Raw genomic sequence first — 14,878 nt, 5'->3', positions numbered from 1 at the left:
CTGAACTCTTACACACACATACCTTGGGCAAACTGTAAACTGCCAGCTAAGGGTGATGATCTGTCTCAGGGATTGTTATGAAAATTTTCTAAGAAAGTGCTGGAACAATGACCTGGCACATAGTAAATTTTAATATATGTTAGTCACTCTCACTAGTTTAGGTAGGTGAGAGAGCCAAAAAGTCATCGGGGGTAAATGATGGGACTTTTAACATGGGGACTGGTGGGTGCCCACTGCCTCCCTCTTCTCTCCCTGGGCCAGCTTTTCTCTCAAACTTAATCGACCATAATATGAAAGTGTGTATCTGTTGTATTTATCAAAGACTTGTTTTCTTTGTTACTCATTATTTAAAATGAGTGAACTTTCTGGTTCTCTTTCTTAAAAACAAATTCTCTAAAATGACTCATATATGTTGCTAGACATCAATCATCCTCAGGCCCCAAATCCAGTCTGTGGCTCTTACTTCGCAGCAAAACTATTTGTTCCCTCTCCTCTGCTGCCACCACGTGGTCATATCGGGTTATAACCAGCAGTTTCACACGCCCTGGCAGGGCTTGGGATTTAACTTGAATTTGTGATCTGGCTCTCAGTGAGTAGAGGTACGTAGTAGTACTCCTCTGATCAGATATGTAGCATTCCTGAAAAATACATACAAGCTTTCTGCCTGGTAAATTCCAACCCACTAGGGAATATCCCCCACTTAAGCAGCAAACGTTCACTTATATCAACTTAGATCAGAAACCAGAAATGACACAGTCCCTGTCCCCAAGGACTTTATAGTCTGATATGTAAACAAACAACTACGATTCAGCTTTGGCAACCACACATGCTCAAGATGGGATTACCCAACAGGAGACAAGGTCGTTCAAGTCACCAAGACGTTCACATCTCACACTTATGGGAAACTTCACATTTTTCATAAAATCTAATACCAAATGATAGCAGGGAAGCTGCTGCCACTGCTCTGGGACCACACCTTGAGAAACAGGGTCACAGAACCACCTATGAAACAGGTATTGCTCCCATTGCAAAGGTGAGGAAGCTAATCCCCTAGTGACAGCAGGATTTGAACCCTGATCTGACTCCAAAACCTGTGCTGTTTGCACTATACCTGAGTTGGAGAGTTAACACTAGGATTTCCCCATGCCATGTCTGTTTATTTTAGAATTTCCATTCTTAAAAGGCAAAGGCAAGGTTCTGTGAGAGCATAATGTATTTTCATTTCCAATAAGAACAAAAGATGGCTTGTGAAAGGTATTTTTTTTTTTAAGAGAGAGGGAGAGAAACATCAAAGTGAGAAACATCGATCAGTTGCCTCCTGCACACACCCCAACCAGGGGTCGAACCCGCAACCCAGGTTATGTGCCCTGACTGGGAATTGAACCCACAGTCTTTTGGTGTATGGGACAACTCTCTAACCAACTGACCCACCTGGCCAGGGCTGAAAGCTATTTTTAAACATTCCAGTTCACTGCCCAATAATTCCTCTTCTAGAAATCTATACTAAGAAAATGAGTCAAAATATAGAGCAAAATACAAAGATGCTAAGTGTTTTAGCAGAACACCGGGACTCTAAATATCCAATACTAAGGGACTGGTTAATAAATTATGGTATATCCAAATGATGGAATATTATGAAGCCATTAAAAATTATTTATTTAGAATTTTTATAACGCAAAGTATTTATGATATATTAAATAAAACATAGCATATAACTAAATTCAGTAAGTTCTCAATGTTATTAAAAACAATTTAAAAAGACTAAAAGGAAATACACTAGAACACTGACAACAGTTGTCTCTGATTCTAATAATGTTCTGTACTTTCCACACTTTTACAATGAGCTTTTATAATCAGAAAAACCAAGCACTTTCTTTTTGTTGATTAACTACAATAGATATTTTCAAGACCCATGGTAAAGCTAGTCAATTCCTAAACAGCCAGAAAAAGCAAAACTGAGACTTTTAAAGCTAATATTTAATTCCAGATTATATTTCCCTGACCCTAAAATTTACATTTTTTTAAAGCAAAAAAAAAAAAACAAGAGGAAAACACATCAATGACAATCATTATTATACATACACAGCAAGATGAGAAAGATACCTGTCAAATGATAACAGGGATTTTTTTTTGGTTAGTGGAATTATAAGGCTTTTAAACCTCTTTTTAGCTTAATAATTTTTATAACATTTTCTACAATGAACATCTATTACTTCTGTAATAAAAAGTCTGTGCTATTTTTCTTTTTAAGAGACAACTGATGAGCATATTGCAGCACATCCACACAATGGAATATCAACAGCCATTTAAAAAATGTTGCAGAGAATATTTAATAACATGAAAAAAAGTTTGCTATATTGACTAACCATACTATAAAGAGCACGTCCAGAATGATCCCACTGTTTTAACAACAAACAAAATGTCTACAAAGAAAACACCTTGGGAGGAAAGTTTTTAAAGAAATCTACATTAAACAAAAAAATTAATTTGTTAAATAAAAGAGAGACAGAGAAAGAGATGAGGAGTATGTTATGGAAAGATCCTCCTTTCAAAAGGCTTTCCAGCTCCACCCAGCTCTCATTTGTAAGTGAAACTGGTCTTCCAGCATCAACAGGGTGGTCAGCCTGGAACCTTCCCCTTACTAGAGACTTAATGCTTGAGGGGCACATCGACCCCAGCAGCAGAGGTTGCCCCTCTTGATGGGCCAAGCACACATTGTCTGGAGCCTTAAAATAAGACCCCAACAGAGGGTCTCTGCCTTCTTGGACTGTGGGTCTGATTACAATTAAATATAATTTACAATCATTTGATGAAGGAAATGTACTATTTATGTTGCCAATAACACACTAACTATAGAATTAGACTCTCAGACCTGGGGCAGGCATTTGAGATCATCTGAAGACAATTTCCAGGACACTGTCTTTAGGATGCTATGTAAATATTGACTGGAAACAGCAACGATGTCATGCTGGAGAATCTTAGGTAAACAGTTCAAAAGCCTGGCTTCCTGTTTATACAATTTTAAGTCACTTTCTTGCTAGCCACAAGATGATTTAGCATTCTGATTTAATCTAAGGATGTCTTGACTTGACACATAACAAAAGGGAACTATGAAGAATAGCTGTGAAGCCAGAAGACACAAGAAGGAATGAAAATAAACACAGAGCTGCGTCGTCTTCCAGCCCAAACAGTGAGAAATCCGTGCCGCTAGATTATCGGCTCAATCTATTTCCAGATCGCTGTCCTCACTGTGACAGGTGGCAGAGTCACGCACCGACGTCAGCACCAACACTTCCTTCTCCGGGAGCAATCCAAATTCCTGCAGAAAGGCCTCGAGGTCCACGGCAAAGAAATCTTCGCCCAGCTGGTCGGTGATGCGAACAAAGTTGCCGATGAGTTCGCCCCCCTTGTAGATGAGCAGGGCGGGAAGCGCGTTCCTGGTGAACCGGCTGCTGGCCCCGATCACCGAGCTCTTCACCCGGCAGAACTTGACGGCCGGGTACTCGGCGGCGAGGCAGACCATGCACCCGTGCATGGCGTCGGTCCCCGGGATGCCGTCCTCGTAGATGTGGACCATGATGAGGGTGCTCTTCTGCTCTCTGTCGATCGTGTCTAAAAACCCCTCCCCACTGGGGATCTCAAACACCTGCCTGAACTGGGGCCCCTTGTGCAGCTGCTGCCGCATCTCCTCCATCCTCTGCTTCCGGTACTGCTGCAGGAACTCCTGGTCGTCCTGGTCGTCGTTCATCAGGGCCAGCTCCTTCAGAGTCATCTGCAGGAGGACCGGCAGAGCGGCATCAGAAACACAAACCGAGCGCCCGTGATCATCGCGCGCATGCGCCGCGTGCTTATGACTCAGGGCTTTATGCTTATACCTCACTGAATTCTTATGCGAACCCCATCAGGAGCCTTAATTTCCTCACTTTAGAAATGAGGCTCTAAGTCTCATTTGCACAAGTCCTCACAGGTGACAAGTGTAAGGTCAGGATTCAAATTAGGTTATTTTCAAACCCAGGTTTTTCACTACCGTATCAATACTGCTTCTCCATCCAGATAGGTAGCATTGAATAATAGCACTTCACCAGCTTTCTCCTTGTTGTCAGTCCTGACAATGGATGAGTTATTTTATCCACGATTTTGTTTTTGTTGAATACACAACAGGACATTAAGGAACCCTAAAGGGAACACTCATCATCCCGGCCCTGCACACATACAACACATGGTCACATGCTTAAGTGGCTTTTGCTTTCGTAATAGCAGTTGTGGATGTCAAAATTAAGCTGTCACCTGCTTTGCCACTTAGCATTATTATATCATGAACATTTCATGTTCCCAAATATATTTTATAAAATCACACATCGTGTGCCATATTTTGCCTTGCCACTTCCGTTTCTGGCATCCAGGCAGTTTGCAGTTCTGTTCTACTTCAGACAACCTGGCAGGGCAGGGAGAGCCTCTCTCAAGGCTGTGCCTTGTGATCATGTGACGTGTCGCTTCCTGGGCATAAGGAAGCATGGTGAGCAGTGGGCACACTGTCCTGCACCAGCTGAGGTTGCTGAAGCGCCTTCCTTCTCCTGCCCTAGTGCAGCAAGACAGCCCTGCCCCCATTACAAAGCCCAGCTGCCTCGCCTGGCACGGATTAGCGGGTGGAGGCTGGGGGCCACACTAGATCAGAACAGATGTTATGGCACCAGAGCCAGCAGTACCACCCCACCTCAGCCTACCCATTAGGGTCTTTGAGTCTAATGCCCTGAAATCATCCTTCTGGTCAAGGTAAATGGCTCTTCACTTAATCCCCTTAACTACTTCCTGATCCCAGCTGGTACGTCCAGCCAAGAGCTGCTTTGGGCCACAGCCAAACGATCTTAGGCACCCCTAGACATTCATCTGTGGTCAGAGGGCATGGGATGAAATACAGAGTCCTGATACTGGGAAGAGACAGTCAGTGACCTCGTTCCTTATACTTCTATTGTATTGCCTCATCAGCATAAATTCTCATTAATTTATGAGAATTAATTCCAGCGAAAAGGAGCGTCATGACAAGAGCAGGAAAATCTGGCTTAGCATTCTAGTTCCCATTAGCTGTTACTACTAGTTGCACGGCCATGAGCAAGTCCCTTCCCATCCCTAAGCCCTGCTTTCATCATCTATAAAATGGGGAGAGTACCAGCAACCTCAGAGGGGTACTTCCAGGTCAAGGTCAGAGTTCAATAAAGGACAGGAAGCACACTGACTGAGCACCTTCAGTGGAGCAGGCGCTATAATAGGGACTGTACCCACACGGCCCTGTGAGGCAGGGACACTGACCTCACTTAACCAATGAAAAGCCAGACTCAGAATGGAAGAGGTGTCCCCACGACGACTGGCGGGTGAGCTGAGACTCAAACCCACGTGGGTCTGAGCTGACACGACTCTATCCTCTCCCCAGCACTGCACAGCTTCTCGGAGGCCAAGCCAAACACCCTACACCTCCTGAATCGTTCGCCCCAGTTGCAGCCGCCAGGGCGGCCCCTGAGAAAGCCGGGGTGCTACCAATCACCTTCCCACTGATCTTCTCCTGCAGGTCCTTCTGTTTCCGTTGCTCCTCCTCTTCGTCCAGGTGGGACCTGCAGCTCAGTGACAGCTTCTTGATGAGCTTTTCCATCTCCCGACACTGCTCCTCCCTCTGCTCTGTCTCCAACTGCTTGAAGCGGCGCCAGTCATTGATCACACCTTTTGGACCTGGGTTGGGGGTGAACATGGGGGTAACCAAGAAGGATAGGCAACGACTCCTGGACCAGCTCACATCCGTCTACAGCTCACTCCACCGACTCCACAGGGCAGCGTGGTCTACGCACAACAATGTCCACTGCAGAATGGTCTGCAGGACTTAAAGGGCCAAGCTGAGGGTCCAACGTGAGGAGATGCGTTATTTAATTGATATTAAGTAAACTGTGATTCATCTACTCAGAGGAAACTATAGGAATTCTTAGAAAAAGGTAGCTCTGTTTCCTGCCATGAAAGATGTCCAAATACATTAGGTTCCCGCCCCCCCAAAAAAGAGCGCCCAGGTCCGTGTATCTCAGTGGTTAGAGCGTTGGCCCATGCACCAAGGAGTCGCAGGTTTGATTCCGGGTCAAGGGCACCTACCTGGGTTGTAGGTCTGACCCCCACCCCAGTAGGGGCATGTGAGGGAGGCAAGCAGTTGATGTGTCTCTCTTACATCCTGTTCCCTTCTCTCTCTTGCTCTCTCCCCCTCCCTTCCACTCTCTCTGAAAAGCAATGGAAAAAATATTCTCGGATGTGGATTTTTTAAAAAAAGGCAAAATGCAGGACAATACAGAAAAAGAACTGTATGTATATGTATAAATATTTATGGATATCTATATACATGCATGTACATTTGTATGTTCATAGAAAAAGGCTAGAAGGATGTGTAAACTGTTAATAGTGGTTGTCTCTAGGTAGCAGGATCTACAGGGAGAGAGAACTTTTTACTTTTTTTCTGCACTTCTGTATGATATGAATTTTTATAACATTATGGCAGGTTGTTCTGTTATCCAAGCTGCCCCCATATCCCCTGGTAGGGAGTGTGCAGGAGGCAGCCGATCCAAGTATAGCTCTCACACCGATGTTTCTCTCCCTCCCTCTTCCCTTGCTCTCTTTCTAAAAATAAATCAATAAAAAATATTTTAAAAACTGAGCAAAGAATATGAAAATATCTCTAAAGTTATGAAAAGAGGCTCAACATCACTCTTAAAAATAGAGAAAATAAATCTACAATGAGTTATCATTTGTCATCCACTGGGATGGCAAAGACCAAAAAGTGTGAGAACCCAGTAGGAGGGCAAGTGTGTGGAGAAACATCGTCTGCTGGTTAAACTATAAAACAGTGCCAGCTCAACTTGACAGCAATTTGGAATTATTAAAATGTAAAAATGTAAATGTGCCATTTCTAGGAATTTATACTACCAATACTCATACCTGCGATGTATGTGTTATCAAACAAATACTAATTTGAGAAGCTGGACTCAACCCCAGGCCAGTCTGTGTTCATTACCATGTTGCTATGCAGACACATCTATCTGTACTGTGCGGTGACATGGCCAGAAACAAGCACAGTGAAATGACAACACTAGGTTATCTCTGAAGGTGGGACTGGAATTAGAGGGAAGTAACCGGGAGACTTCGAACTGATAAAATGTAACCGACATTTTTAAACCTGTTCCCAGAGCTCGGGGATTTCCAGTACCTGTGTTAACTGAGATGCCTTCGCCTGCCAACTCAGCATCTACAGGCATCGAACTGCCGGCCAGGGCGCCCCCGCCTCCGTCCTTGTACTCGTGGTCGCTGTCTTCATCTTCGCTGCTGCTGTAATAGTACTGCAGCTTCTCCCCCAGCAACTTATCATCCAGGGTGGTCATGGTGCCTGGGAGAGGGCAACAAACACATCAGCCTCTTTGCTGGCTACAACTGCACAGACTTGAATCTGCAGCAGGAGCTCACTTGTGCTGAGATCCCAGTGTTTAGAGGACCCTAAAAGTGATTTTTTTTTCCATCAGCAGGATCTCAACAAATGCACACCATGGCCCTCAGTGATAGGGTTAATCGTGTGTTTTTGTAGAAGGTAAAACTGAGGCTCAGATAAGGAAAGTTTCTTTGCCAAACTTCACAGCAAATGGTGGAGCTGAAGGAAAAGAGACTGAAGGTGTCGGTCACCATCTTCTGAATAATACACTTATAAGTATATTAGTGCAGTGGCTTGGAGAAATCTACTTATTGACTGGAGGTTTTATCTACATATACATTTATGTTTTTCTATCAATTAAGACTGCTAGGTAATTGAAATATTGGGTAAGAATCCCCAGGGAAATCTCCAAAAAGAAGCATCATGAGGACGATGCTGAGTCACTAAGTCAATCACTTGCCTGTGTAGCCTTCAGCCCAGTCAGCACACAGAGGGCTTGGATGAATGGGGTCTGAGGCCTTACCAACTCTGGTTAAAAGAAGGGCCCATGACAAGATTTTCACTATCTTCCAAGAGTTTAAAGGACAACAGTTAGAGCCAATATTCTGCATCAGAGGAAGCCTGGGACATTTTGAGAGAGAGGCACAGCTGAGCCCCTCAGTCCTGCTAGTAGATCCAGCCGGGAGGGTGAAAACTGTAGCGCTCCTTCCACGAAGCTTGGCAATACTATGTTTCCCTCATTAAAAATGTATCACCGGTCCTGTTACACTCCGTTACAAAGTGACTCTCCCGCACGCAGGGAGCTCTAGAGAGCAGGGTCCTCCCACGCCCAGCAGCAGGCCTCCGCACAATTGGCTAAGCCCAAATGGAGACAGCCTAGATCGGCGGGGAAATCAGGGGATCTCGGCAGTCAGACGGGAAGAGGGGTGCACAGGAGGCAGGGTTATTTGAGAGAACGGAGCAGGTGCTAACAGGGGGAACAGAAAACAAAAACTTAAAGAGGCGAGGAGGGGCCAAGCGGAGCTGGGCAACGACGGCCCGCTGAGGGCGGGGCCCGTGGAGGGCTCGAGGAGGCGGGGCATCTGAAGAGGGCGTGGCGAGGGCGGGGCCAGCAGAAGGTTAGAGGAGAGGGCGGGGCCAGCGGGAGGGTTTGCGGGGAAGGCGGGGCCCGTGGAGGGGCTCGCGGAGGGGTTCGCGGAACCTTTGTGGGAGCCCCATGGAGGTGGAGCCGGCGGAGGAGGCGGGGCATCTGGAGAGGGCGGGGCGACGGCGGGGCCAGCAGAAGGTTAGAGGAGAGGGCGGGGCCAGCGGGAGGGTTTGCGGGGAAGGCGGGGCCCATGGAGGGGCTCGCGGAGGGGCTCGCGGAACCTTTGTGGGAGCCCCATGGAGGTGGAGCCGGCGGAGGAGGCGGGGCGGGGAAATCGCGGAGACCACGGGGGTCGAAAGGACGCTCGGACAAAGCCGGCTCGCCCGCCACCCGCAACCCACCCGCCTCTTTCCCGCCGACCTCAGTGCAGTTCCGCGGCCTCGCTCGGTCCGGATCCCTTCGGGTGGCAGCTCCGGGCACTTCGGGAGAAAGGGAGCTCTCTGCCGGAGGAAGAGAAGCCGGCCAGCGCCTTGAACCCCGACAACAGCCGCCCGAGTCCCGACCGCGCGGACCAATGGCACGGCCTTCCTGTGTCAGGGCAGATCCACGCAGCCCAATTAGAGGAGGCCTCGCCCAGACGGAGGAGAAGCTACGGGGCCGACTTTGGGACAAAACACCTCGGCGCTAGTAATACGCTCCCGTTTGCTTTGTTTTGTAATTATAACAAAAAGCTGCGTTATATATCCCCAGCCTTGAACAATAGAAATAATTTTAGTTAGTTACCCTTGAAGTTTCCTAAACTATTCCATATACAGATTCAATTCTCACCCGAGGTTGTGTTTTTATTGATTTGAGAGAGACAGAGAGGGAAGAGAGTAAGAGAAGGAAACGTCCATCGGTTGCCTCCCGAACGCGCCCAGACCCGATGGAGCTGCAGCCCAGGCACGTGCCCTGCCCGGAATGTGTGGGAGCACGCCCCGACCGAGCCACCCGCACGGCCGTGTATATTTTTTATTGTTCTTAATCACATCACGTCTATTAAGACAGCATCAGAGACATTAAGTACTTTGCCCAAGAACACACAGCTCTTCCATTAAAGTTTCAAAAATAAATAAAGCCAGGTTGATGATAACTAGACGCAGTGCGCAATCCTGGATTGCATCCTAGGACAGGAAAAGGACTTGGATGGGACAGCTGGCAATTTGAATAAGGTCTATTTAATAATAGTCTTGTATCGATAGTTCTGATGATTGTACTACGGGTTATGTGAGATGTTAATAATCTAAGGGTTAAAGAGTGTAGGGCAACTTTACTTTTGCAACTTTTTCAAAACCTAAAATTATTTCTGAGTCCTTATTGAGGTGTCCAGTACACACCACGCGGGATTTCAAAGAAAACTTTGTGTAAATGGAATCATTCAGAATATACTAAAATGATAATACTGTTTAATATAGGGCTCTTAATTTAAGAGATTCTTAATTTATGGTTCTACGACCACCTGAAATTATCGGCAGATTTGTATATATGCATATTTTTTCTGAGAAGCTGTTTATTCAGGCTATCAAGAGTCAGAACCCTCCCCTGTCACCAAATTTAAGAACAATTCACTAAAGAGATCCATGACTTTCTGTATTATTCTTTGCATGAGCAGCTGACTTAAATATGCTTGTGACCTGCTTTAAGTGACAAGCCAGTGCCCAGCAACAGTGCCTCTTCATAGGAGATTCCCCATAAATATTTCTTAAATCAGCACTAGATGAATGCATTGCTGTGTGTGTTTTTTTACTCACAGCTCCCCGAAGCAGAGGTCTTCTTCATCCATGCTGGTTTCTTGTCCTTCAAAATTCACTTTAAGGCTGCAATCCTCAGTACTGCCCAACAGTCCTAATACTCGCCCCCACTCTCCGACTCTAAGAGGAGCAATCCACACGTCTCTTCTCTCAGATCTTCAACAGTCCCTTCTCTCTCCTAGCTCAGTTTATGACCTTGATTCCTAGATCACCTGAAAAATAGAAGCAATCAAAAGACATTTGCATTTGAGTCCATCCTCAAAATGTACCAACAGCCCCCTATCTGTACCTATTAAATGAGTCACCAGCGCAGTGGATCCTACCCCTCCAGCCTTGTAAAGGACTCAGCTCCTGCAGTAACGTTCCCATCCCCCCCACCCCGCATATTCAGGCTTTCTTTCTATAGCATACTAATATGTTTTCCTCCCCCCAAAAATCCTCTCAGATACCATTTTCACTGTTCAGGTTGTTAAAAATCAAAAAGTTTGATAACAGCTACACTGGGGAATATGCTGCTGGTATGAGTGTAAATTGATACAACTCTTATGGATGGCAATTGAGAAATATCTGTCAATATTGCAAAAACATATGTTTAACCAGCAATGCCACTCCGAGAAGTTCATTTTATAAATATACTTGCATGAATATATTATTTAGGTGTGTTTTTTCCTAAAGCAAGGTGAAGAACATTATGTATTAGTTTTCTGTCTTTTGCATAAAAACATGAACAAATATTTGCTTATATGTGCATAAAGAAAATCATTGAAAACACATATATAAGAAAGTGAGTTACCTTTGAAGGACAGAAGAGAGTCAGGAGTGGGAGACATTTTATAAATAACTTCATATGTGTACTTTTTAATCATCTGAAAGTATTATCTATTCTGTTCCAAAAATATTGATCTGTAATTTTGTGTGTGGGGGGTGTTTGTAATGTCGTTGTCAAGTGTTGGTGCCAGGGCTATACTGGCCTAATAAAACTAGTTAGGAAATTCCCTCTTCCTCCATTTTCTGAGTTTCTATAAATTGGTGTTTCTTCTTCTTTAAATGTTTAATAGAATTCACCTGTGACACCATCTGGACCCAGAGTTTTCTGTGGGAAGGTTTTCATAATGAATTCACTTTCTTTAGTAGATAGAGGGCTATGGCAGCTTCTAATGGCTCCTGTCTCAATAAACAATTCATTGCCTCAGCTCCCAATTCACCCTTCTTGCTTTGCAATAATGAACAGAATTCCATTAAGCATCTGTGCTTTGCAGTGAGCACAATAAGCTTTCTCAATAGAGGGCATTGGAGGGGCAGCGATGGGTGGTATGGCTTAAGGACATTCCGTGGAGATTTTCCCCAGCCATGTGGGTCCAGTACACTTGGTCCCTTGATGACCTTGAAACCCTAGTCTGGCTCAGCAATAATTTTTCCATGACCCTCTCAACAGGGAAATCGGTGCCCTGAAGGCTTCCTCCTCCCACTGGCTTCCAAAGGCCTCCTGCCTGCATTGGCACCCAAAGGCTTCCTCTCTGCTCTGGTACCAGTTACCTTCTCAGGGGCCTGTGCAGCTCCTGTGGCCCAGAGACTTGCTGTCTGCTTGCCAGCAACCAGTTCCAGCCTGGGAAGGCCAGCAAACTTCTCTGCTGTCCAGTGGGTTGAACTCCACCTTCTCCAATGAGGTCTGAACCCCAGTCTTGGTAAGTGGGCCCATTTCCAAGTTTGTCTTTCCTTAGGTACACTCCCTAAGGCGTAGGGGACCATATGGAATTTATCTCATAGTCACTCATTTATTAGATTTAAATAAGTAATAATGATTAAGTAATTTAATGATTCTATTAAACTTTTCCTACATAATCCGCTGTGTGGTTTCTTTCCCCCCACTGGAGATAAAGTAGTGTCTAGTCCACACTGAGAGAGGGATTACATGTGGGCATTGATACCAGGAGGCAGGGGTCTTTGGGAGCTTTATCAGGCCTTGAGTATGAACTGGACCTAGTGACTTAAAAGTGATGGGATGTTGCTTCCTAGATTAGGTTATAAAAGATTTTGATTTCTTTATAACTCTTTCTCTCTCTCTCCAGTCCCCCATCTTGGGCTCCTCTTGCTTGCTGCTTGGTTGAGCCAAGCTACCACACCGATTGTGAGCTGCCCTTCAGAGAAGTTCGTGTGGCAGGGAACTGAGGGCAGCTTTCGGCTAACAAAAAACTGAGGCCTTGACCAGCTGGGCGTGGCCCAGCGGTTGAGCATCTACCTAGGATCCAGGAGATCGCGGTTTGATTCCCGGTCAGGGCACATGCCCGGGTTGCAGGCTCAATCCTCAGTTGGGGGTGTGCAGGAGGCAGTCTATCAGTGACTCTCTCTCATCACTGATGTTTCTCTCTCTCTCTCTCTCTCTCTCTCTCTCTCCCCCTATCCTTTCCTCTCTCTGAAATCGATAAAGATATATTTTTTTAAAAAACAAAAAAGCCCAAGGCCTTCATTCCAACACTTTGGGAGGAGCTGAATCCTGCCCACAGTCGGGGGAGTGAGCTTGGAAGCAGACCTTTCCCCAGGTGAGCTGTTGAGATGACTGCAGTGCCAGCCAACACCTAGAATGCAGCCTGTGAGAGACCCAAAACAGAGGACCCATCGAAGTCACGCGCAGACTCCTGACCTGCAGAAAGTGAGAGATAATTAATTGTTGTGTTAAGCCCCTGAGTTTGAGGGTAATTTGTCATGTGGCAAAAGATAACGAATACAAGAGTTATTTCAATTTCCTTTTCATCTTGTATCTGTTTCGGTAAGCTGTATTTTTAAGGAATTTGTCCCTAAGTTAAGGCCTGTAGTGCACTTTATTCATTTCCTTCAGAGGCAGACAAGGTACGCCAGTCCATTTGCTCAAACACACTTCAGAAATAAGAAGACTTACGTCCACACAAAAACATGTTTACAAATGCTCATAGCAGCTTTATTTGTAATAGCCAAAAAAACTGAAACAATCCACATGTTCAATGGGCAAATGTTTTTAAAAAATGTGGTACATCCATGCCAAGGAATATTGCTCAAGCAATAAAAAGGAACAAACTATTGACACGCGCAACAGTTTGGACGGATCTCAAGAGAATTATGCTGAGTGAAAAAAAGCCCATCTCAAAAGGTTACATTCTGTATAATTTCATTTATATAACATTCTCAAAATGACAGAATTGTAGATATGGAGAACAGATCAGTGGTTGCCAGGGATTAAGGATGGGAGAAGAGGGTTAGGGGAGGGAAACAGATGTGAACAGCCCAAGGGATCCTTGAGGTGATGGAACAATTCCGTTCTTTTTTTCACTTGTTATCTTGATAGTAGAGGTGGTTCCACAAATGCATGTGATAAAATTGCATAGGACTACATACACACACACACGTGTGCACGTGCAAAGGCGTGCATGTGGAGTCAGTGAAATCTGAATAAAGTCTGTAGATGTGTTCCTATTGTCCATTTCTTGGTTTTGATATTATGTTATAGTTACGCAAGATGCTACTACCATTGGGGAAGTTGCCTGAAGTGTACATGGGTCCTCACTGTATTGTTTTTGCAATTTCCTGTGAATGAATAATTCCTTCAGAATATATAGTTAAAAAATACTTCAATTGATCTCATCCAGTCTCTTGGGTTAAATATCTACTGTAAACAGCACCTCCCCTCCCACTAGTCTCCATCCAGTTATGAGGTCAACTTTTGAGTAAAGACCTGAAGAGAGTAATCGATCTAGTCATGAAGATACCCGAAGGGGGCGGGGGAAGCCTTCTATTCCTAAAGAATGGAAGTGTGAAGGCCCTACCATGGGAGCGATGGGAGCACGCCTGGCATGGTGAGCGGCATGGCGGCCAGTGTGGCTGGAGCACAGTGAGCAAAGCGTCCAAGCCAGTGTGGCTTTCGCTCTGAGTGACAGGAGCAGCATCTGGAGGATTGGAGCACAGGAGTGACCACTGCACATTTTAAGGGAGCACTGCAGCTGCTGTGGTGAGACTAAGCTGAAGGGCAGACGCGGAGAGAACAGGAGGCTGGCACAATTCAGGTGAGAAGACTTAGGGACCAGCACAGGCAGGGGCTTCAAATATATCAGCTGAGTGAATGAGTTAAACTACTCAAGGCCCAGTGAAAATGGCCACTTCTGTTCATATTCTAGATGGCACAGAGCTGACTTCACACTTCTCCAACACATTGTTCTGTATTAGCTATTGTGTATTTGTCCTATTTTCTCCACTCAGAGAAACGCTGAGTTCAGTGCTCTGAACTGCTGGTATTATCTTTGTTCCCTTCTCCCACTGAAGGAATGAGGTGATTGACCGAATTAAGGGGAATTTCAACCTCTCTGGCCTGCTCATTTCTTTCAGGTCCTTCCCAATGATGTACAGAAGTATCTGATAGCTTAGTTCAGCCAAAAAATATACCAGGGAAATCAAGGTAACTAAGTTGTACCAAAGACTTGATATTGACACTAAACAAACAACTTTTAAGGTGGACAAATAATTTTATTTTGTGCATGCAAATACATGTCAAGTACTGCAAACTTTTTCCATCAATTTTCTCTCAAA

General features: G+C 45.2%; 1 protein-coding gene across 1 annotated transcript; it reads right to left on the bottom strand.

The window, feature by feature from the left end:
- Positions 1 to 1,630: 1,630 nt before the first annotated feature.
- PDCL (phosducin like) lies at positions 1,631 to 9,144 on the bottom strand. The gene is made up of 4 exons (XM_081151159.1): positions 8,955 to 9,144; positions 7,232 to 7,408; positions 5,540 to 5,721; positions 1,631 to 3,772 (listed from the first exon to the last, which is right to left on the bottom strand). Exons 2-4 carry the CDS (start codon positions 7,401 to 7,403, stop codon positions 3,221 to 3,223), a joined length of 906 nt encoding a protein of 301 aa, XP_081007285.1. The 5' UTR covers positions 7,404 to 7,408; positions 8,955 to 9,144; the 3' UTR covers positions 1,631 to 3,220.
- Between the last annotated feature and the right edge of the window lie 5,734 nt (positions 9,145 to 14,878).

Source organism: Miniopterus schreibersii (assembly GCF_964146895.1).
Source record: "Miniopterus schreibersii genome assembly, chromosome: 11".
NCBI classification, from domain to species: domain Eukaryota; kingdom Metazoa; phylum Chordata; class Mammalia; order Chiroptera; family Miniopteridae; genus Miniopterus; species Miniopterus schreibersii.
This window is presented reverse-complemented; position numbering and strand designations above follow the sequence as displayed.